This window comes from Acanthopagrus latus, chromosome 21 (assembly GCF_904848185.1).
Source record: "Acanthopagrus latus isolate v.2019 chromosome 21, fAcaLat1.1, whole genome shotgun sequence".
NCBI lineage: Eukaryota > Metazoa > Chordata > Actinopteri > Spariformes > Sparidae > Acanthopagrus > Acanthopagrus latus.
This window is the reverse complement of record NC_051059.1, coordinates 22,341,021-22,364,358: the sequence shown is the minus strand read 5'-3', so window position 1 is coordinate 22,364,358 and position 23,338 is coordinate 22,341,021. Positions and strand designations below refer to the sequence as shown.

Here is a 23,338-nt window from a genome sequence, read left to right as displayed (position 1 = left end):
AATTTAGACAGCGTGATCCTGGATGTTTTAGGGTGTGGAGTCCTGGCAAGTTTTTCCTGTCTCTGGTTATCTGATAATCCAACTGTGGTCGTCATCAGCGGAGGGGACAAGAGGCAGGCACAAAGCTACCAACTCTGATCACCCAGAAAGAGTACTCCCTGGTTTAAAAAAGTAATCTCTAGATGCACATGCAGAATAGTAATCCTCTTTCATCCCATCAGTGGCTGTTTTGAGTTAAAAACTACTTAAAATGACATTGTTGAAGTCCAAATTACAACAAAAGTTATCTCATCATCTCATTTCGAGTGGTGGGGGGTATAGATCATACTTGTGATTTATTTCATTTTTTTTTTTTTTTTTTGGAGACCCAACATTTCCCTCCATGAACAAACACGTGGCAATACTGGCATGAATTAACTGGATTGTTTTTTTTTTAAGCCCATTTGAAATATAATTTTAGATATTATCATTCTTGTATATAAGTACACTGGTCAAAACCATCAAATTTAACTTTCACTCTGTATACGTTTGTATAATAAAAGGTACCCATACCATATCCATATACCAAAAATCTATTGTCATTGAAGTCATAGCATGAAAACATAATGCTCCATCTTACAATATTGAGAAATTGTTCTAAAAATAACCCTTCTTCACAGCCGAGGATTGAACTGTCATTAAAAAAGGTTTTCATACATGTTGGTAACAAACAGGATCAAAGACATTCAGTGCATCAATAAAAAAGTGTGTTTATTAGACAACAAACATTTATCGTGGTTTTAAACATATGAGTCTTTATTACGGTTACTAATATTTTCAAGTTGACATAAATGTACTTTTCATATTCATGAATGTGAAAAGAGCAGAGAAGCTCTGAGGCTCTCTCTCCTGAACAACATTAATGTCCAACCCATCAGAAGACACAGCAACACAGTTTGTGTTTTAAGGGCTTTTGTCTTTAGACCGATAGACTCTTGCTGTCTAATGTTCTGTCAGCAGGGGGAGCGGTTGTTCCTTTCTCTACAGTCTCCAGTTGTGTCTGACTGGGCAGCAGCTGTTTTCTCTGGACAGCAGCAGAAGCAGCTTTAAGATACAAAGAGACACAGAGAGAGATGAAAGAGAGAGACGGACTGTTGACATGCACATTATCACAAACAAAGAGACAAAGCTGCCGTGCAGTTCACTCTACAACATGTTCGTCTCTTTGCTGTACAGATTTCTGATCAACACTATTTGTTCATCAGTGAAAATGCTGCTCCAGACCTGCTCTTGATGCAGTAATAGTAGTAATAAAGTCACAAGATTTTGTTGCTTCAGTTTGTTGTCTCACACTTGGAAGAATTTTACTTCCTTTGTGTTCATCAACAGTCTCACACACAGTAACTTACCTTCTGATGGGTCTAGTCTGGCTGATAAGGTCAGGAAGTTTGCTGTTTCTGGTGTCTGGCAGCAACAAGCCCGCAGCAGCAGCCATGAGGCAGACTGTACCAAAAATAATGTACGGCAGGACCCTGCTGTAAACACCTGTGAACAGAACGAAGGCCACTTTACTGACCACAGTCACTGATCTGTTCATTTCCATGGGTTCATCACCTTTATTACATCAATCAGTCATACAAAATATTATCAAAGACACTTGCCCATGTAGATCACATAGGGAGACATGATGGAGCCAGCGAATGCAGCAGTGGTGGTGATCCCTAAGCCCATGTTCCTGACCACAGTGGGCATCAGCTCAGTGAAGAACACAAAGAGGAAGATGTAAGCACTAGTTGAGCCCATCCTTCCAACCAAGGTGAACACCTTGAGCATGACAAGCATGTCTGAGAAAAAAACAAATGTGATGGTTAAACAAGGCATGGGCAATTTACAAAAGGACTGTGTCATCTTCTCCTTTAAGATATTCCTGATTCAGTCAGTGTTGTACTGATTCAGACCTTCAGGAACCAGCTGGATGAGCAAGAGCATGATGCCACAGAGGATCAACATGCAGAAGAGGAGAGTGGGTCGAGGTGCACGGTTGACCAGCAGCCCAGTGGCTACATAAACTGCAATGTCAATGGCTGCTGAGAGGAAGCAGTTGAGGTAGACGTTTCCATTCAGGTTACTGGTGTTGAGAGAGAGACCAAAATAGACCATGGCAACGGACATCCTGCAGAAATACAGAATCAACACTGCATGAAGAGGGAAGACACTGTGCTGAAATGATATTTTCATCTTTATTTTATGTTGTTGAATTATTGACAGACAGACTAACATCAGATGACAAATAAATCAAAGGTTAACTTTGGTATCTTGGACCCCGTTTAAATTGTTTGTGTCTAATTGATGGGAACAACATTTTATGAAACTGGTCCACTATTGAACAAGACTGCTGCAGCCAGCAGCTGTGACATGAGCTGCAACTTCTGTATTGTAATCCTGCAGGAAATATTGTACCATCAAAATAAGAGAATTAAAGTTCTTCATATGGCCACAGACTGTCATGGTTTGAGTTATTTCCTGTTTTATTTTGAAGTTTTCTCCTCATGTGTCAGGTTTTGATTTCCCCTCTCCACCTTTTTCCTTTTCACCTGGGTTTTACAGTATATTCAGGAAATCTACCAATGGAGAAAATAAATACATTACCCTATAAAAACACCTAGAATTGTAATATTCCTCATGTTGGGGGTGCGTACCAGGTCCAGATAAGTGTGTGTCATCTCCTCTTCACCTTTATCTTTCTGTTTTAGACACATGAAAAGAAACAGAACAGTCGCACCTGGTTATCACAGTTTGAGCCATATTTTATTCTGTACCTCAACAGCTTCCACAGCATGAAGAGTGAAAATGGAATAAATACCTTTAGCTCCAAGCACTGGCCAGCCCTGAATATCACCTCAGGCACGGGGACTCTGTTCCTTTTGGCAGCATTTCGTATAACAAGTTCAGCATCGTCAACCCGACCTTTCTGCAGAAGCCAACGTGGAGACTCAGGAATGACCCTGAGCAGAAGGAGAGAGAGACGGAAGTTCATTTAAATTGAAAAAATGTGCACAAGTGTTGAACCATGTTAAATATTGACATAAGAAAGCCATCTGAAAATGTTTAAAAGCTTCAAGGGGATGTATTTGTATCTGTTAATACATATATGTAATCAGTTCATACAATCAGAAATCAAAACATGTAAACTTTGCAGAGAATATGCACCAAGTGTCAGGACTGACATCAGTGTCTGATCTGAAGAGAAGCACTAACAGGGTGAAGACATACAGACCAGTTCAGGATCCATGAATACATAAAGACAGACACTCATTTACACTGAGAACCGGTCTGAACCAGCCAAGTCTGACTGTCTTGGTAGAGACACAGAGGTACATTCTTATTATTATCCAGTTCTGCAACGACCTGCAGTCAACTTACATATCTGCATCTGCAGCTGAGTGAAGAGCTGACCTGAGCAGAAATTCTTCATCACCTTTGAATAGATTATGACTGAACTTTGGTTTTGACAAACTGATTTCATGTGTTTTCTAAAAAACTGTTTGCGACATCAGAATTGTGTTTGTTGACTTCAGCTCAGCATTCAGTACCGTCAAACCCATGATGGAACACGGCCCACTCTGGGCTTCAGTACCACACTTTGTGTTTCTTTCACTCTCAAAACAAATACACATGCTCGCCAGATCAAGATCTTCATGACTGGAGGTGGTGGTTCTCATGTTGTCAACAGGAGCTGCCAGAACAACAAACAACTGATCCTTGAAGAAGCTTTAAATAGAAGAGGGTTTGGTATAAAGTGACGGTGATATGTGACATGGACCACCGATCAATAGCCCTTATCAGCTGATCACTTACCACCACACTGGAATATATATCAATCCGGGGATGGCAGAAGCTACCAGCAGCATCCTCCAGCCTCGTATGAAGTAGGCAAAGAGCGGCAACAAGGCGTAGCCGATGCCGTAACATACACCTTGGGCTAGCAGACCGAATTTCATCCTGGCAGACGGGCCCAACATCTCAGACCCTGATGAAGAGGAGGAACACAAGCACGGCATTAAGATGAGGCACAACATGAACGTGTAGATCGAACTGTCTGCAGACATATTGAATTCACTGGTTCAGGACAATGCTGCAGTTGAGAGAGAGGTAGGGACTCTTTTGAGACCGACAGAAGTGTGTGTGCTGCCTCTCTCACCCAGTATGAGCGATGTGCCATAGTTGGAGACTTGGCCAAGTCCTTTTAGACAGTTGAGGACACAGAACATGACCCAACTGACGGAGGCGGCCTGGATTAAGGCAGTGACTGACTGTAAGACCATGGTGAAAAAAAACACCGGCTTTCTGCCAAACCTGCGAGGCGATGCACAGAAACATGAAGTTAACAGATCATGGGTGATCTTTACGTACACGTCCTCACACTGATGACATTTAGCTTCTATCATCTGATCAGTCAGTTCTTCTCTTCTTTGTCTGCTAGAACAACAGTAAAGTAAGTATGATGTAAGTAGAAATGCATTAACAAATATCAGAGCTAAAACAATACAACAATTTATCAACTGGCAGATGTTGGCAGAAGTTGTCATCCAGCTAGAAGAAGTACATCAAGTTTAAAAAGTGTCGCTGTTACCTGTCTGAGAAGGGACCACTGATGAGGGATCCAATCAAGACTCCTGCAAAGAATAAGGAGGTGGAAAAAGGGACCTTCCATGCATGTTCACACACCAGATCCCACTGTCAGTGACAGGAGAGAAGACATCATTCAGGTGACAGCAGGACAACTTCCATAGAAATCTGACATTCTCTGAGTGAAATCTAAATGAAACTGAAGTCACAGAAGGGAGAGTTTCACCTCAGACACAACAGTGGAGCTGTACATCTCAGTGCTGAACACCCATCCATCCACACATTGCTCTGTGTCATTGCTGAGTCCAGCTGTCTGCGTCCAGCTTCCGTTCACTTTGTACCGGGAACAGCTGTCAGGTCCGATCCAGCTGCGCTGCTCCACATCTGTGCCGTTGCGTGTGGAGTCGATGGACTCTTTGCAGTGATACTCTGGTGTATCCAACACGAAAACCACGATCACTCCCATGTATCCAGTTGGAATTGCAGCTAAACTGAGCAGAACAATTATTAAAATCTGAAAAAGTCCGTAGTCTCCCAGAAAAGACGTTAGTTCATCGAAGTCTTTCACTTTTGGGTCCGACATGATGACTGACTGCTGGTGCGCAAAGTGGATCCACAGCAGGAGGCTGTGTCGGATGAGCTGCTGGCTTTACAGATAGTACATCTCTACCTATATAGGTGAAAAACAGCACAAGTAACTTGTTGAACTGGTTGCAAAATGCAACTGATTACTCCCTCAGCAATGTAGCCCAAGGTGCACTGCATATATGACTAGCCTGTAACTGTGAAACAGTCAAACATACACATTTGTGATGTAGCTTGAGGAAACAGCCAGGTGTAGTCATCTGACATGACTACTGAAGCCTGTTTTTAACAGACAAGTCAACTTCGATACATTTGAGTATGATTAAACATAAATCATTTGAAAGAAGGCCCACTCAGCCTAATTTCAGTCCTTATTATCATGATTTAATTCATTATTTTCAGGGGGGAAAAACTCCACATGCAGTCAAACACGTTACTTATATGGGCCACTTACAAAACACACTGTTGAAAACCATGAAGGAGCCAACGATGCATACTGACATGGACCTGTCAGAGGCACACACACACACACACACGTCAACTCCACTACATTTGTAGCTTTAGCTACCAGTTATGACTGAGTATTTCTACACTGTTGCACAGATACTTTTAATTAAATTAGAAGGCACAAATATCTTAAAAGGCATGAAGATCTCGAAAGGCATGAATATATTTCCCACCATTTTCATTTTTAGGGCATTTTATCTGACACTTTTTTCCAAAGCGACTTACATTAGTTCATACACTGATGCCATACACATCAGGAGCAGTTTGGGGTTCAGTGTCTTGCCCAAGGACACTTCAACATGCAGACCAGGGGAATCGAACCAGCTCTATCCATGAGCCACAGCCGCCCACTACTGAAGAGGACGCTGCACCGACCTGGATATTCTGTCTAATAATATCCATAATTACAACACACCTGACTTCAAGCACAGTCCTAAACATATCCTGTTGATGAAGGTCTGTAGTCATCCAGGTTTTGGTAATTAGACCTAATCATATCCAGACCCATTTTTGTTCCGTATAGGGAGGTGAGACCCTTAAGAGGGGTCTACAAAATGTGACTGTGTTAACAGAATATTAATTAACACAAACTAAAGACGCTGACGCACAAATGGCAGGTAAAATGACCAAAAGACCAGTTTAATTGAAGGCACAGTGCACTGCTGCAGGAATTAACCGGTTCATACCGGTCACACTGACGGGCGTTGTCCCCCAGCAGTTACAGCAGTAGGATCCAAACTCCTTGTCAAGACACAGATTCAATATTTAACTGTCATTTACTGTAACAGCGTTACATACATTGTCAGCTGTAACATTCACAACATTTGTTTTTGGTATCTATCTGTTTCCTGAATATATTGGTATGAGTGTTAATGTGTAAATGAGAGGCATTCACTTCCAGAGCTTTGTGGAATGGCGCTTTAAAAAGTTAACTCCATTGACTTATTGCGTATTAGTTCACAGAGCAGAGCTGCCACATCCAATATGGCAGCCGCGCAGATGTATGATGGGCAGGCCCCCATAGTGAGGCGTCCAAGTATATATATATGTCTATGGTTATATGTTTATGTTTCTATGTTTATGGTATTTATTTCTATGTAAATATGTTTATGTATACACATCTATGTATATTTGTCTATGTTTATACATCTATATATACAGTATGTCTATGGCATATATGTTATGGTATATATGTCTATGTATATATGTTATGGTGTATATGTCTATGTATTTTCATGGGATATATTTTTATGTATACATGTCTATGTGTATATGTCTATGGTGTAGCTATATGTCTATGTATAACTAAAGTAAGTAAAGTATTCAGATAAGAGCACAGCTGTTGCCTCCAAGCTGTAGTGGAGTGGAAGTATAAAGTAGCAGAACATGACAAAACTCAACCCGAACTACCATAACACTGTGTCTTTGTACAGCTCTTGACTGTGAAGTTGCACATGCTAAAATAAACAGCAACATTTCCCCACATTTAGCAACAAACCATGTTCAAAAAACATGTGATTTTTTTTTTTTTTAACTCTTGATCAGATTTGCAGCAATATTTGTGAACTATGTGATATTTACCTCTCTTGTAATATAATAAAAATATAATTTCAGTGTTAAATCTAAATAGGTGTTCCTCGGGTGGTCAGACGGAGTGAGTGCGCTGCTCTGTCACTGTCTCCGTGCTCTCATGTTGCCTGCCAACATGTCAGTAGACTCAGCTGAAAACATTGGGCCGTGTCGGCGACAGCAGCCCCTTCACAGAGGTAAATATCACAAAGTTCACAAATATTGCTGCAAATCTGATACAAAAAAAATCACGTATGTTTTTTTTTTTTTTTTAACATGGTTTGTTGCTGTTTGTTTTAGCATGTGCAACTTCACAAATGGCGCCCCCATATAAATATACTTAGTTACATTCCGTCACTCAGAGTGAGTAACCCAAGCTGTTTGGAAACTCCTGGGAGGCAACAAGTGACAGCTTGACCGTCTGATACGAACCTGTTCATTGCTCAACAGGTTGTAACTCATTTGTGTGGCAGCTGTGTTTTTTCAACATGTCCATGGAGTGCAGAGACAGTTTGTGTTAGTTAATAATCTGCTGACATGCAGAAAATGTGTGTGTGTGTGTGTGTGTGTGTGTGTGTGTGTGTGTGTGTGTGTGTGTGTGTGTGTGAGACGGCGAAGGCACTGGTGAATGTAAGAGAATTATTTGGCTCTTCATCAAACACCGCCGTTATACTTGTGTATCAGTAAATGATTTGACATTCCTTGAAACAGGACTTACAACCAGCAGCTCATCCGACACAGCCTCCTGCTGTGGATCCACTTTGCGCGCCAGCAGTCAGTCATCATGTCGGACCCAAAAGTGAAAGACTTCGATGAACTAACGTCTTTTCTGGGAGACTACGGACTTTTTCAAATTTTAATAATTGTTCAGCTCAGTTTAGCTGCAATTCCAAGTGGATACATGGGAATGATCGTGGTTTTCGTGTCGGATACACCAGAGTATCACTGCAAAGAGTCCATCGACTCCACGCGCAACGGCACAGATGAGGAGCAGCGCAGCTGGATCGGACCTGACAGCTGTTCCCGGTACAAAGTGAACGGAAGCTGGACGCAGACAGCTGGACTCAGCAATGACACAGAGCAATGTGTGGATGGATGGGTGTTCAGCACTGAGATGTACAGCTCCACTGTTGTGTCTGAGGTGAAACTCTCCCTTCTGTGACTTCAGTTTCATTTAGATTTCACTCGAATGTCAGATTTCTATGGAAGTTGTCCTGCTGTCACCTGAATGACGTCTTCTCTCCTGTCACTGACAGTGGGATCTGGTGTGTGAACATGCATGGAAGGTCCCTTTTTCCACCTCCTTATTCTTTGTAGGAGTCTTGATTGGATCCCTCATCAGTGGTCCCTTCTCAGACAGGTAACAGCAACACTTTTTAAACTTGATGTACTTCTTCTAGCTGGATGACAACTTCTGCCAACATCTGCCAGTTGATAAATTGTTGTATTGTTTTAGCTCTGATATTTGTTAATGCATTTCTACTTACATCATACTTACTTTACTGTTGTTCTAGCAGCCAAATCAAACAGCTGAAGAAAAACTGCAGGATTGACAGAAAGACAAAGAAGAGAAGAACTGACTGATCAGATGATAGAAGCTAAATGTCATCAGTGTGAGGACGTGTACGTAAAGATCACTCATGCTCTGTTAACTTCATGTTTTTGTGCATCGCCTCGCAGGTTTGGCAGAAAGCCGGTGTTTTTTTTCACCATGGTCTTACAGTCAGTCACTGCCTTAATCCAGGCCGCCTCCGTCAGTTGGGTCATGTTCTGTGTCCTCAACTGTCTAAAAGGACTTGGCCAAGTCTCCAGCTACAGCACATCGCTCATACTGGGTGAGAGAGGCAGCACACACACTTCTGTCGGTCTCAAAAGAGTCCCTACCTCTCTCTCAACTGCAGCATTGTCCTGAACCAGTGAATTCAATATGTCTGCAGACAGTTCGATCTACACGTTCATGTTGTGCCTCATCTTAATGCCGTGCTTGTGTTCCTCTTCTTCATCAGGGTCTGAGATGTTGGGCCCGTCTGCCAGGATGAAATTCGGTCTGCTAGCCCAAGGTGTATGTTACGGCATCGGCTACGCCTTGTTGCCGCTCTTTGCCTACTTCATACGAGGCTGGAGGATGCTGCTGGTAGCTTCTGCCATCCCCGGATTGATATATATTCCAATGTGGTGGTAAGTGATCAGCTGATAAGGGCTATTAATCAGTGGTCAATGTCACATATCACCGTCACTTTATGCCAAACCCTCTTCTATTCAAAGCTTCTTCAAGGAACAGTTGTTTGTTGTTCTGGCAGCTCCTGTTGACAACATGAGAACCACCACCTCCTACTACTGTACAGCGCAATGGGCTGGATGACACTATGATGCTGCACTAATATTGCCATTGTACTGAATAATACTCTTGCTATAATTACTTACTAACAACATATTGTTGTTCTGTTACACAAATTGGAAAGTGTTCTAAATATGTATATCTTAGCTTGACAGAGGGCGGGTGCACAGGGTGTGCAGCATCTCCCTGATGTATCCCAGCTCAGAGGTAGCAGGGGGAGGGACTGTGGCAGTGGGCTGGGCGACAGCTGCTGTGGGCGGGGAGGGTCAGGTGCTGCTGCATAGGTCTGCTGCTGATGCTGTTAAGGGGGGTGGTGGGCAGGCACCGAGGAGGGGGAAAGTAGTCTCCTCTGGTTGTGTTTCACGGTGGTGAGGTGGTGGGCATGTGGGGAGTGGGAGGTCCAGGCTGAGCTGTTGTGTCTCCTCACAGCAGGGGGGATGATCCTGGGTTGGTGATGGAGAAGAGGAGGTCTTGGATGGTCTCTGAAGCTTCTAGTAGTAGAGAGGGTGGAAGGACTGCATCCTAGGGCTGCGTCTTTGTGGGTCTTTGCAAAGATCTTCACCTTCTCTTTGTGAAGATGGAGTCCATCATAGAGGTCCCAGGTGCCAATGGTTGGGTGGAGGGCCAGGTGGATGTTGGGTAAGGTGGCACAACCTCCTCTGATCTCCAGACAGACTTCAGACCCTGATGTCAGTCCTGACACTCGGTGCATATTCTCTGCAAAATGTATATGTTTTGATTTCTGATTGTATGAATTGATTACATACATGTATTAACAGATGCAAATACATCCCCTTGAAGCTTTTAAACATTTTCAAATGGCTATCTAACTCCAGCTTTTAATGTTGTTCAACACCTGTGTTGCCAAATGCACATTTAAATGAACTTCTGTCTCTCTCTCTTTCTGCTCAGGGTCATTCCTGAGTCTCCACGTTGGCTTCTGCAGAAAGGTCGGGTTGACGAGGCTGAACTTGCCATACGTAATGCTGCCAAAAGGAACAGAGTCCCCGTGCCTGAGGTGATATTCAGGGCTGGCCAGTGCTTGGAGCTAATGGTATTTATTCCATTTTCACTCCTCATGCTGTGGAAGCTGTTGAGCTACAGTATAAAATCTGGCCCAAGCTGTGATAACCAGGTGCGACTGTTCTGTTTCTTTTCATGTGTCTAAAACAGAAAGATAAAGGTCAAGAGAAGACACACACTTATCTGGACCTAGTACGCACGCCCAACATGAGGAATATTACAATTCTAGGTGTTTTCATTTGGTAATGTATTTATTTTCTCCGTTGGTAGATTTCCTGACTATACTGTAAAACCCAGGTGAAAAGGAAAAAGGTGGGAAAGGGACAAAAGTAGAGGGGGAAAATCAAAATCTTGTGGTCTGCTGTTGGTCCACTTTGCTCTGTCAAGAGTTCAACCACATAAAATTTAAGCTGCAGCTTCTTCGATGTCACATCAATAAATTGTGTCAGCATTTTGTAGTAAAATTGGGAACATTATCGCAGCTTTAAAAATAATTTGGTGATGAAAATATCATTTCAGCACAGTGTCTTCCCTCTTCATGCAGTGTTGATTCTGTATTTCTGCAGGATGTCCTCTGCCATGGTCTATTTTGGTCTCTCTCTCAACACCAGTAACCTGAATGGAAACGTCTACCTCAACTGCTTCCTCTCAGCAGCCATTGACATTGCAGTTTATGTAGCCACTGGGCTGCTGGTCAACCGTGCACCTCGACCCACTCTCCTCTTCTGCATGTTGATCCTCTGTGGCATCATGCTCTTGCTCATCCAGCTGGTTCCTGAAGGTCTGAATCAGTACAACACTGACTGAATCAGGAATATCTTAAAGGAGAAGATGACACAGTCCTTTTGTAAATTGCCCATGCCTTGTTAAACCATCACATTTGTTTTTTCTCAGACATGCTTGTCATGCTCAAGGTGTTCACCTTGGTTGGAAGGATGGGCTCAACTAGTGCTTACATCTTCCTCTTTGTGTTCTTCACTGAGCTGATGCCCACTGTGGTCAGGAACATGGGCTTAGGGATCAACAGCACGGCTGCATTCGCTGGCTCCATCATGTGTCCCTATGTGATCTACATGGGCAAGTGTCTCTGATAATATTTTGTATGACTGACTGATGTAATAAAGGTGATGAACCCATGGAAATGAACAGATCAGTGACTGTGGTCAGTAAAGTGGCCTTCGTTCTGTTCACAGGTGTTTACAGCAGGGTCCTGCCGTACATTATTTTTGGTACAGTCTGCCTCATGGCTGCTGCTGCGGGCTTGTTGCTGCCAGACACCAGAAACAGCAAACTTCCTGACCTTATCAGCCAGGCTAGACCCATCAGAAGGTAAGTTACTGTGTGTGAGACTGTGTTGGAAAACACAAAGGAAGTAAAATCTCAAACAAATAGTGTTGATCAGAAATCTGTACAGCAAAGAGGCAAACATGTTGTAGAGTGAACTGCATGACAGCTTTATCTCTTTGTTTGTGATAATGTGCATGTCAACAGTCCGTCTCTCTCTTTCATCTCTCTCTGTGTCTCTTTGTATCTTAAAGCTGCTTCTGCTGCTGTCCAGAGAAAACAGCTGCTGCCCAGTCAGACTCAACTGGAGACTGTAGAGAAAGGAACAACCGCTCCCCCTGCTGACAGAACATTAGACAGCAAGAGTCTATCGATCTAAAGACAAAAGCCTTTAAAACACAAACTGTGTTGCTGTGTCTTCTGATGGGTTGGACATTAATGTTGTTCAGGAGAGAGAGCCTCAGAGCTTCTCTTGTCACATTAATGTTTATAGTTTACATTTATAGCAACTTGAAAAGATTTAATTGTAAAGAGCTTGATGGGAAACATTTTTCAAACCACTATATTCTGTTGACTAATAAACAGACTAGTTGTAATGATTATCATTCTTCCTGTTTGTAACCAGCATGTATGAAAAGACTATTTTGATGATATATTTAAAGGATTTCTTAACATTGTAAGATGTATTGTATTGTCATTCATTGTATTGTTATTCAAGTCAGTGCATTGTCATACCTGTCAAAGTACAGATTAGCAAGATGTATTCTGAAAGCAAAACAACATCTGAAAGCAGACAGCTGTGTTATCTGAGTGTGACAACAATCTGTTTGTAGTTTCCATGGTGTTGTTACATGTTGTGTCTATCACAAGGGGCTATGACAGAACCTGCGGTGCGTTAAGGCAACATTATGTAACTATTTGACATTAAAATAACAGCTTCAAAATTATTTTTATGTTGTTTTAGTTAGTAATTTGTAATAGGGAGAATTGTGTCTATTGCTGTGTTTTCATGGACAATATTATTCCAGTAATAATCAGAATAGACCACCCCCCATCATCTTGAAACCACATCACTTTATCACAAAACTGCTGGTCCAAGACTTTGATTGCCCCCCAGGTGATACATGACTCAGCGGCCTTTTTAACGGAAGCGTCTTTGGGGGCATTGCAGGTCCTGGCTGGCAACTTTTGGTCAACATTATTTCTCCACTACCAGCCCATCCTCATAAAAGCTGTGTGGTATTATCATTTTCTTTTAACTTAACTAACACATATTATTTAATTGTTAGTACTTAGATTATCAAAAAAATCACTGTATTTATAAGAACAATTGATCTAAATCAGTTGCATGTAAACGTTGGTGCTTCTTATTCCCACAGATGTCACATTTACATGTCAGGACCTGGTTTATTATAAACACAGATTCAATATTCAACTGTCATTTATCATCACAGTAACAGCATTACATACATTGGCAGCTGTAAACACTTGGGTTTGGTGCCAACCTGTATACTAACGAGTAGTTAACGTTTATAATCATCAGAGAACAATACAGACGTTGTTTTTGGTATCTATCTGTTCCCTGAATATATTGGTACGAGTGTGAATGTTTAAACGATAGGCATTACCTTCTAGCACTTTGTAGAAGGGCGCTTTAAAAAGTTCATTCCATTGACTTGTATTAGTTCACAGAGCAGAGCTGCCACATCCAATATGGCGGCCGCGCAGACGTATCGCAGCAACGGTTGAAGTCCCATAGTGAGGCGTCTATGTATATATGTCTATCAATATGTATACATGTCGATGAATATATGAATACGTATATATGTCTATGTTTATATGTCTATTTATATATGTCACTGGGCTTCTTTATTGGGTACAGCCAGAGTACAGCAGCGGACATCAGGCGCACCGGTAGTGACGCGTGCTTACGGCGACAGAGGGAGAGCCTAGAGGACCCCTCCTGCCTTCACAGGACGCCTGCGTAGAATGACTGGCTGTCGATCACCGGACAGTTGACAGCGAAACTTACGGGACCATTGTAAACTGGAGCAGAACATTCTAAGTAAAATGCACATGTATACACACATTTTTAAAAGTCAGCATGCGAATAAAATGCATTTCTTAAACAATACGTTACCCTGGCTCCGATGCAGCATTTGTTCTGTAGAGTAACTGAAGTTGTCAGAGTACAGCTGTTGCCTCCAAGCTAGCAGAAACATGGAAAAACTCAACCCGAACTTCTTCAACATTGTACTTTAGTGTAAAACACTTGAGTAAATGTACTTAGTCACATTCCGTCACGCAAAGTAAGTAACCCAGTCTGTTTAGTAACTGCTGGGAGGCAACAAGTGTCAGTGTGACCGCGATACGAACAGGTTAATTGCTAAGCAGGTTGTAACTCGTTTGTGCGACAGCTGTGGTTTTTCAACGTGTCCACGCAGAGACTTCATTTTGGGATAGTTAATAATCTGCTAACACGGTCAAAACATGTGTGTGTGTGTGTGTGTGTGTGTGTGTGTCGACTAGGGCACTTGTGAATGTGAAAATATTATGTGGCTGTTAAATGAAGCCTCACGTGACAAACGCTGGCTCTTCATCAAACACCGCCGTTATACTTGTGTATCAGTAAATGATTTGACATTCCTTGAAACAGGACTTACAGCCAGCAGCTCATCCGACACAGCCTCCTGCTGTGGATCCACTTTGCGCACCAGCAGTCAGTCATCATGTCGGACCCAAAAGTGAAAGACTTCGATGAACTAACGTCTTTTCTGGGAGACTATGGACTTTTTCAAATTTTAATAATTGTTCAGCTCAGTTTAGCTGCAATTCCAAGTGGATACATGGGAGTGATCGTGGTTTTCGTGTCGGATACACCAGAGTATCACTGCAAAGAGTCCATCGACTCCACGCGCAACGGCACAGATGTGGAGCAGCGCAGCTGGATCGGACCTGACAGCTGTTCCCGGTACAAAGTGAACGGAAGCTGGACGCAGACAGCTGGACTCAGCAATGACACAGAGCAATGTGTGGATGGATGGGTGTTCAGCACTGAGATATACAGCTCCACTGTTGTGTCTGAGGTGAAACTCTCCCTTCTGTGACTTCAGTTTCATTTAGATTTCACTCAGAGAATGTCAGATTTCTATGGAAGTTGTCCTGCTGTCACCTGAATGACGTCTTCTCTCCTGTCACTGACAGTGGGATCTGGTGTGTGAACATGCATGGAAGGTCCCTTTTTCCACCTCCTTATTCTTTGTAGGAGTCTTGATTGGATCCCTCATCAGTGGTCCCTTCTCAGACAGGTAACAGCGACACTTTTTAAACTTGATGTACTTCTTCTAGCTGGATGACAACTTCTGCCAACATCTGCCAGTTGATAAATTGTTGTATTGTTTTAGCTCTGATATTTGTTAATACATTTTAACCTTCATCATACTTACTTTACTGTTGTTCTAGCAGACAAATAAGAGAAGAACTGACTGATCAGATGATAGAAGCTAAATGTCATCAGTGTGAGGACGTGTACGTAAAGATCACTCATGCTCTGTTAACTTCATGTTTCGGTGCATCGCCTCGCAGGTTTGGCAGAAAGCCGGTGTTTTTTTTCACCATGGTCTTACAGTCAGTCACTGCCTTAATCCAGGCTGCCTCCGTCAGTTGGGTCATGTTCTGTGTCCTCAACTGTCTAAAAGGACTTGGCCAAGTCTCCAACTATGGCACATCGCTCATACTGGGTGAGAGAGGCAGCACACACACTTCTGTCGGTCTCAAAAGAGTCCCTACCTCTCTCTCAACTGCAGCATTGTCCTGAACCAGTGAATTCAATATGTCTGCAGACAGTTCGATCTACACGTTCATGTTGTGCCTCATCTTAATGCTGTGCTTGTGTTCCTCTTCTTCATCAGGGTCTGAGATGTTGGGCCCGTCTGCAAGGATAAAATTCAGTCTGCTAGCCCAAGGTGTATGTTACGGCATCGGCTACGCCTTGTTGCCGCTCTTTGCCTACTTCATACGAGGCTGGAGGATGCTGCTGGTAGCTTCTGCCATCCCCGGATTGATATATATTCCAATGTGGTGGTAAGTGATCAGCTGATAAGGGCTATTGATCGGTGGTCCATGTCACATATCACCGTCACTTTATACCAAACCCTCTTCTATTTAAAGCTTCTTCAAGGAACAGTTATTTGTTGTTCTGGCAGCTCCTGTTGACAACATGAGAACCACCACCTCCAGTCATGAAGATCTTGATCTGGCGAGCATGTGTATTTGTTTTGAGAGTGAAAGAAACACAAAGTGTGGTACTGAAGCCCAGAGTGGGCCGTGTTCCTTCATGGGTTTGACGGTACTGAATGCTGAGCTGAAGTCAACAAACACAATTCTGATGTTGCAAACAGTTTTTTAGAAAACACATGAAATCAGTTTGTCAAAACCAAAGTTCAGTCATAATCTATTCAAAGGCGATGAAGAATTTCTGCTCAGGTCTGCTCTTCACTCAGCTGCAGATGCAGATATGTAAGTTGACTGCAGGTTGTTGCAGAACTGGATAATAATAAGAATGTACCTCTGTGTCTACCAAGACAGTCAGACTTGGCTGGTTCAGACCGGTTCTCAGTGTAAATGAGTGTCTGTCTTTATGTATTCATGGATCCTGAACTGGTCTGTATGTCTTCACCCTGTTAGCGCTTCTCTTCAGATCAGACACTGATGTCAGTCCTGACACTTGGTGCATATTCTCTGCAAAGTTTACATGTTTTGATTTCTGATTGTATGAACTGATTACATACATGTATTAACAGATACAAATACATCCCCTTGAAGCTTTTAAACATTTTCAGATGGCTTTCTTATGTCAATATTTAACATGGTTCAACACTTGTGCACATTTTTTCAATTTAAATGAACTTCCGTCTCTCTCTCCTTCTGCTCAGGGTCATTCCTGAGTCTCCACGTTGGCTTCTGCAGAAAGGTCGGGTTGACGAGGCTGAACTTGTTATACGAAATGCTGCCAAAAGGAACAGAGTCCCCGTGCCTGAGGTGATATTCAGGGCTGGCCAGTGCTTGGAGCTAAAGGTATTTATTCCATTTTCACTCCTCATGCTGTGGAAGCTGTTGAGGTACAGAATAAAATATGGCTCAAACTGTGATAACCAGGTGCGACTGTTCTGTTTCTTTTCATGTGTCTAAAACAGAAAGATAAAGGTGAAGAGGAGATGACACACACTTATCTGGACCTGGTACGCACCCCCAACATGAGGAATATTACAATTCTAGGTGTTTTCATATGGTAATGTATTTATTTTCTCCATTGGTAGATTTCCTGAATATACTGTAAAACCCAGGTGAAAAGGAAAAAGGTGGAAAAGGGACAAAGGTAGAGGGGGGAAATCAAAACCTGACACGAGGAGGGAACTTCAAAATAAAACAGGAAATAACTCAAACCATGACAGTCTGTGGCCATATGAAGAACTTTAATTCTCTTACTTTGATGATACAATATTTCCTGCAGGATTACAATACAGAAGTTGCAGCTCATGTCACAGCTGCTGGCTGCAGCAGTCTTGTTCAATAGTGGACCAGTTTCATAAAATGTTGTCAGCATTAGTCAATTAGACACTAACAATTAAAACAGGGTCTAAGTTAAAGATATCAAAGTTCCCCTTTAATAACTTTGACTTATTTATTGTCCTGCTGTTTGTCCACTTTTCTCTGTCAGTAGTTCAAACGCTTCAAATTTAAACTGCAGCTTCTTCAACTTCACTTCACTAAATTGTGTCAGCATTTTGTAGTGAAATTGGGAACAATATTGCAGCCTTAAAGAACAATTTTGAGATGAAAATATCATTTCAGCACAGTGTCTACCCTCTTCATGCAGTGTTGATTCTGTATTTCTGCAGGATGTCCGTTGCCATGGTCTATTTTGGTCTCTCTCTCAACACCAGTAACCTGAATGGAAACGTCTACCTCAACTGCTTCATCTCAGCAGCCATTGACATTGTGGTGACTGTAGCCACTGGGCTGCTGGTCAACCGTGCACCTCGACCCACTCTCCTCTTCTGCATGTTGATCCTCTGTGGCATCATGCTCTTGCTCATCCAGCTGGTTCCTGAAGGTCTGAATCAGTACAACACTGACTGAATCAGGAATATCTGAAAGGAGAAGATGACACAGTCCTTTTGTACAATTGTCCATGCCTTGTTTAACAATCACATTTGTTTTTCCTCAGACATGCTTGTCATGGTCCAGGTGTTCACCTTGGTGGGAAAAGTGGGCGTGGCTGGTGCTTACGTCTTCCTCTTTGTGTTTGTCACCGAGCTGATGCCCACTGTGGTCAGGAACATGGGCCTAGGGATCACCACCACTGCTGCATTCGCTGGCTCCATCATGTCTCCCTATGTGATCTACATGGGCAAGTGTCTTTGATAATATTTTGTATTAAGGTCCCTGTATTATCCCTGTATATAGTAATAAAGGTGATGCACCCATGGAAATGAACAGATCAGTGACTGTGGTCAGTAAAGTGGCCTTCGTTCTGTTCACAGGTGTTTACAGCAGGGTCCTGCCGTACATTATTTTTGGTACAGTCTGCCTCATGGCTGCTGCTGCGGGCTTGTTGCTGCCAGACACCAGAAACAGCAAACTTCCTGACCTTATCAGCCAGGCTAGACCCATCAGAAGGTAAGTTACTGTGTGTGAGACTGTGTTGAAAAACACAAAGGAAGTAAAATCTCAAACAAATAGTGTTGATCAGAAATCTGTACAGCAAAGAGACAAACATGTTGTAGAGTGAACTGCATGACAGCTTTATCTCTTTGTTTGTGATAATGTGCATGTCAACAGTCCGTCTCTCTCTTTCATCTCTCTCTGTGTCTCTTTGTATCTTAAAGCTGCTTCTGCTGCTGTCCAGAGAAAACAGCTGCTGCCCAGTCAGACACAACTGGAGACTGTAGAGAAAGGAACAACCGCTCCCCCTGCTGACAGAACATTAGACAGCAAGAGTCGATCAGTCTAAAGACAAAAGCCTTTAAAACACAAACTGTGTTTCTGTCTTCTGATGGGTTGGACATAATGTTGTACAGGAGAGAGAGCCTCAGAGCTTCTCTTGTCACATTCATGTTTATAATTTACATTTATAGCAACTTGAAAAGATTTAATTGTGAAGAACTCGCTGAGCCACATTTTGTTGACTAATAAACAGAAGTGTTAGTCTTGTAATCATTATCATTTGACCTGTTTGTAATCAGCATGTATGAAAAAACTTCTTGGATTACATATTAGGCCTCGGGCCATGATCAATTGTTATTTGAAGGATTTCTTAACATTGCAAGATAGGTCATTCGTTTTCATGCACTGTTGCAACTGACTTGAATAACAATACAGTTCCATACATGCCCTGAGTGTCATGTATGGTAAAACCATTTATAAAGTAAAAGGAATTGAAATCACACTATTTTGTCCAATGTATACATATACAACCCAGTCTCACATGAAAATGTGTAATAGCTACATTGGTACAGAGGGCAAAACGTAGAAGTTTCACAATAAGGCCTTTTAAACTGTGAGATGTCTCTTGTCTGCGTCCTGGTCACATGACCGTCAACTTTCTGGCTGCAAGACCAAAAAACATGGCCTCCAGTCGTTTTATTTCAAGTGAACAAAGCAACATTTTTATATAGGTAGTACATTAGAATGTGTTTTGATTACATTTCTATCGAGAAATATGCACTTTATCTTACGTAGTGTTTTATTTTTAGGTTATTGCAGGTTTCGCCAGAAAGCTGTTTACATATGATATCGTTGCTATGGTGGTTGCTGTAGACGCTGCTACGTTGCTATGGCGGTTGCTATAGACTATACTATGGTGGAAAGCACGGCTTGCACGTTACGAATAAGATAAAGATCAAGTGTGTGTGTGTGTGTCTTTTTTTAGGACTCTAATTCGCGCCATACAGCAAAAAAAAACTTCCGGTCCTGCGCCCTAACAGGCAACATGGCGCTGCGGTGGTGGGCGGACTTGGCCCGTTCAACTCCAGTTTTAGCTAAAATCAGTCGGCGATTTGAGGGGTGATGCCTTCCCTCTTGTTAGCAAAATGACCAAAAAGCATCCCCCTTGTAACGGTTGCGCAGACGAAAGCTGATGTTTCTCCACGTAACTATGGGGCTGGAGTTGTAACCATAGTAACAGGCACGCAGGCGCTCTTGTTTTCTCCGTTCATCCGGTCATTGCTGAACTGACGATGCATTCAGGTGCGCTCTCAGACAATGGGAGATGGGAGGTGTCAAACCTGGTGGGACCAGATAAATGAGATAACAATAAAAAAAAGGGACCTTTAAAAAAAAAAAATCACATTGACAATTGTTTATCTGAGTTTGTCCTGTTAAAATTTGTTTCGGCCTCCTTTGACAAGAGAGATAGAGAGATTACAAGAAACTGGATGAAGTGAAGGACCAGGACTTGAACCCAGGGTGGAGGCAAAGTCTCCGTTTACAAGATGCCTGCTCTACCAACTTAGTTAAAGATGGGTCACCGACTTTAGGACTCTCTGGTTGGATCCACGTAACCACTAAACACGTCTGGCCCACAGACTTTCTGATGAATGCAGGTGGTGCGTGCCAAAAGGGGCGGTCTCACGCGTTTCCCACCGGAAGTTAGTGCATTTCCCTCCAAAACTCTGGCCAACTGCCGGTATCACTCCCTGATGGATCTTCAGTCTGGTCGGAGCGACTCTTCTCTGAGGACACGAACACGGTCAGTAAAGTGTTTTGAACCAATCTACTTCATGTGTACAGTTACCTGCTCAGCACAGGTGTATTCATGTCTGTGTGGGAGGTGTACAGATCAGTTATTTCCTACCGCTCTCAGGTAATAAGCCCAGGTGATGTTCCTCCATATTTCAGTGAGCTCCACATAGTAACTACGTAAATGCTGTCTAAGCTCAGTAACTTCTACATATGTGCGGGTTTAAAGGGAGCCAGCGTCCCTCTCACGTTGGTGAAATTTCCTCAAATGTTTCTGAAATAACTCTGAACAGGAAGCTGAAGGCGTCTCATTAAGGTTGAGGTAAATTCGGCTATAACATAATCTTCTAACTACATCCAATTAAATCCGCGATGGACACTGTGTTTTGCTCGGTGCACCAAACTTCCATTGTGATTTTGTCCGTTTTATCTCTGCCGTGTTTATTACATAAATAATGCTCAGTTGATGAATGTAGGTCACTATGTCAAAACAAATTGTTAGTGTCGGAAAATCGGCATGAAACTATTTTGAAATGTGTGTATTCTTCTTTGCATACACTTTAAAGGTGTATTTACTCATAACCTTAATACGAAGATAACTGGTTAAAATTGAATTGTAGATTAGAAATGTCACAGTTATGGTTACGTGTTTTGTAACAGTGCATTCTGGGGGGTGTACAGGTGTGTGGGGGGGGAGTGGTGCTCCCATTGGGAACCATTTGAACCATACAGCAAGAAAACTACAGCTTCTGGTCCTGCGTCCTAACAAGCAACATGGCGCCTCTTGAGGGAATTAGTCTGTAGAGGTAATTATTTTTTCCCTAGAATTGGAAGTTGTAAAAACTGAATTATGAGTACAGATCTATTACACATTTTCATGTGAGACTGGGTTGACATACAGTATATCATATACTGTATAACTATATTTTAAGTACCGTAATTATCAGTAGGAACCTTTATTGTATATTTGCTAATTCATACAACAAAATGACATAGTGAGCTGTGAAAAACTGAAAGGTAATATGAGTAGATTACACTGTAAATCGTAGGCTGTGAAGTGCCACCAAAAGTATGATCACTACACTTTGGTTCAGGGGCCACAGGAGTATACGAGTAAACCATGGACAGAAAGTAGACTAATTATCATGACCCTACAGTAGTGCTCCATCAACTTTCTCTCATCTGGAGTTACTTCTAAAACAAACCAGAAGAATATATAAAGTGTTAGATATGTCCATCTATGGATGTCAGCTGAATGCGCAGCAGCTGGATGTTACTTTACCTGCAGCTGTGGTATATAAACATACAGCAGCAGTGCAGGTGACCTCAGGTAAAATGGTGTTTTGTTTATCTTGTCTACCAGGATGTGATTTATCTGTGTATCAGCCGTGGTGTTTCAACATGTCGATGGAGTGCAGCGTCTTTAGTTTGTGTTGGTCAATGATCTGTTAACACAATCACATGTTATAGACCCATTTTGAGGTCTCACCTCCCCATACGGAACAAAAATAACTCTAACGTAGTTTAAGGATATGATCAGGGTTGTGGTTGGAGTTAGGTGTGTTGTTATTATGGATAATGTTGGACAGAATATCCACTGACAGGACTGAGAAACATCCTTAAAGAACCCATTCCAGCACTGGCGTGCACAACCAACCACAAGATGGTGCAACACAACACCAAGTAGTCGGTGATGTGCCATGAAAGGCACAACCGTACGGTTATGTATGGAAAGATAAAAAAGTCAAGCCTGTCTGATGTTCAAAAGTTGAGATGAACGCTGTGGTGGAATAAGTACTCATAAACTGTATTTATAGGATCAATACCACAATGTAAAGATACTGTCACAAGTAAACAACCTGCATTCAAAATGACACATATGTAAACCTGCAAAATCCAAAGAATCAAATAAAGTATCAAATATTTGAGTGTCAACACTGAAAATAATCATTCTGAAAAAAGAAAACTGGTCCCTGTGACTGATATATTAACTTATACAAAATTATTGTAATGCTAAAACTAATGCACAGTGACCAAAGAAGTACAGGAAACATTTATTTGAGTAAAAATAGTTTTAATAAAATATAGAAATTCTCCATTCCAAGTAAAAAAAAAAATTGCTTTCAAAATTGTACAAAAAAGTAAAAGTACAGAAGGATGAGCAACATGATGTACTTACAGTATAAATATTAAAAATACTCATAATGCAGAGTGTTATACTATTCTTATAAATGTTTATGTATTGATATGTAATCGATAATCAGTACTTTGATGTTGATGTTGCTTAAGGTGGAGCGAATTCAAATTGCTTCCTGTGGCCTCCGTACCTTAATTTTTATAACAGTGCTTCATATTTTATTAACTGATTGTGCAGTTTTATATGTGCAATCAAATTCAAAAGGGAGGCTGTAAAATAGATAGATAGATAAAGCATAATGATTAAGTGAAATACAAATTAGCATGTAATGGAAATAGAAATTAAAAATCATACTTAAGTACAGCACTTGAGTAAATGTAATTAAATGCATTGCATCACTGGATAATTGTGTTTTATTTATGCAACATGAGAAGACCGGTGATCATGTGAACTTCAGAGTGCAGCTTCTTGATATCCTGTTTTTATCATATTCTTCACACTTTCCTGAAAACATTTAAGTTGTTTATGTTATTAAATCATATCTT

General features: G+C 41.8%; 3 protein-coding genes across 4 annotated transcripts; 2 read left to right on the top strand and 1 right to left on the bottom strand.

Annotated features, from left to right (window-relative positions):
* Positions 1 to 729: 729 nt before the first annotated feature.
* Positions 730 to 6,775, bottom strand: LOC119011283 (solute carrier family 22 member 5-like). Its single transcript, XM_037084255.1, has 10 exons — positions 4,835 to 6,775; positions 4,613 to 4,716; positions 4,181 to 4,335; positions 3,838 to 4,009; positions 2,843 to 2,984; positions 2,629 to 2,723; positions 1,938 to 2,152; positions 1,641 to 1,823; positions 1,389 to 1,524; positions 730 to 1,083 (listed from the first exon to the last, which is right to left on the bottom strand). The coding sequence occupies exons 1-10, from the start codon at positions 5,189 to 5,191 to the stop codon at positions 993 to 995; spliced, it is 1,650 nt and encodes a 549-aa protein (XP_036940150.1). The 5' UTR covers positions 5,192 to 6,775; the 3' UTR covers positions 730 to 992.
* A 1,100-nt stretch (positions 6,776 to 7,875) lies between these two features.
* On the top strand, positions 7,876 to 12,855 carry LOC119011711 (solute carrier family 22 member 5-like). The gene is made up of 11 exons (XM_037085047.1): positions 7,876 to 7,899; positions 7,981 to 8,410; positions 8,526 to 8,629; positions 8,950 to 9,104; positions 9,276 to 9,447; positions 10,520 to 10,661; positions 10,781 to 10,872; positions 11,197 to 11,411; positions 11,525 to 11,707; positions 11,824 to 11,959; positions 12,169 to 12,855. Coding segments are annotated over exons 1-11 (1,722 nt in total). The 5' UTR covers positions 7,876 to 7,897; the 3' UTR covers positions 12,260 to 12,855.
* A 1,001-nt stretch (positions 12,856 to 13,856) lies between these two features.
* Positions 13,857 to 19,362, top strand: LOC119011710 (solute carrier family 22 member 5-like). 2 transcript variants are annotated; one of them, XM_037085046.1, is made up of 11 exons: positions 13,857 to 13,979; positions 14,571 to 15,000; positions 15,119 to 15,222; positions 15,500 to 15,654; positions 15,826 to 15,997; positions 16,849 to 16,990; positions 17,110 to 17,204; positions 17,815 to 18,029; positions 18,144 to 18,326; positions 18,460 to 18,595; positions 18,805 to 19,362. In XM_037085046.1, exons 2-11 carry the CDS (start codon positions 14,644 to 14,646, stop codon positions 18,893 to 18,895), a joined length of 1,650 nt encoding a protein of 549 aa, XP_036940941.1. In that variant the 5' UTR covers positions 13,857 to 13,979; positions 14,571 to 14,643; the 3' UTR covers positions 18,896 to 19,362. The 2 variants fall into 2 exon arrangements, with proteins under 2 accessions (XP_036940941.1, XP_036940940.1); XM_037085045.1 differs by lacking the exon at positions 13,857 to 13,979 and adding an exon at positions 13,990 to 14,223.
* The last annotated feature ends 3,976 nt before the right edge of the window (positions 19,363 to 23,338 follow it).

Bases quoted from the DNA above. Each gene is read 5' to 3' on its own strand.
- LOC119011283 (XM_037084255.1), bottom strand. From the start codon at position 5,191: ATGTCGGACCCAAAAGTGAAAGACTTCGATGAACTAACGTCTTTTCTG. The intron at 4,336-4,612 runs GTAACAGCGACA...ATCGCCTCGCAG, and splicing joins AGTGGTCCCTTCTCAGACAG to GTTTGGCAGAAAGCCGGTGT. The intron at 4,010-4,180 runs GTGAGAGAGGCA...CCTCTTCATCAG, and splicing joins TGGCACATCGCTCATACTGG to GGTCTGAGATGTTGGGCCCG.
- LOC119011711 (XM_037085047.1), top strand. The intron at 8,630-8,949 runs GTAACAGCAACA...ATCGCCTCGCAG, and splicing joins AGTGGTCCCTTCTCAGACAG to GTTTGGCAGAAAGCCGGTGT. The intron at 10,662-10,780 runs GTATTTATTCCA...TGTCTAAAACAG, and splicing joins GCCAGTGCTTGGAGCTAATG to AAAGATAAAGGTCAAGAGAA.
- LOC119011710 (XM_037085045.1), top strand. From the start codon at position 14,195: ATGTACTTAGTCACATTCCGTCACGCAAA. The intron at 15,998-16,848 runs GTAAGTGATCAG...CCTTCTGCTCAG, and splicing joins ATATATATTCCAATGTGGTG to GGTCATTCCTGAGTCTCCAC. The intron at 16,991-17,109 runs GTATTTATTCCA...TGTCTAAAACAG, and splicing joins GCCAGTGCTTGGAGCTAAAG to AAAGATAAAGGTGAAGAGGA.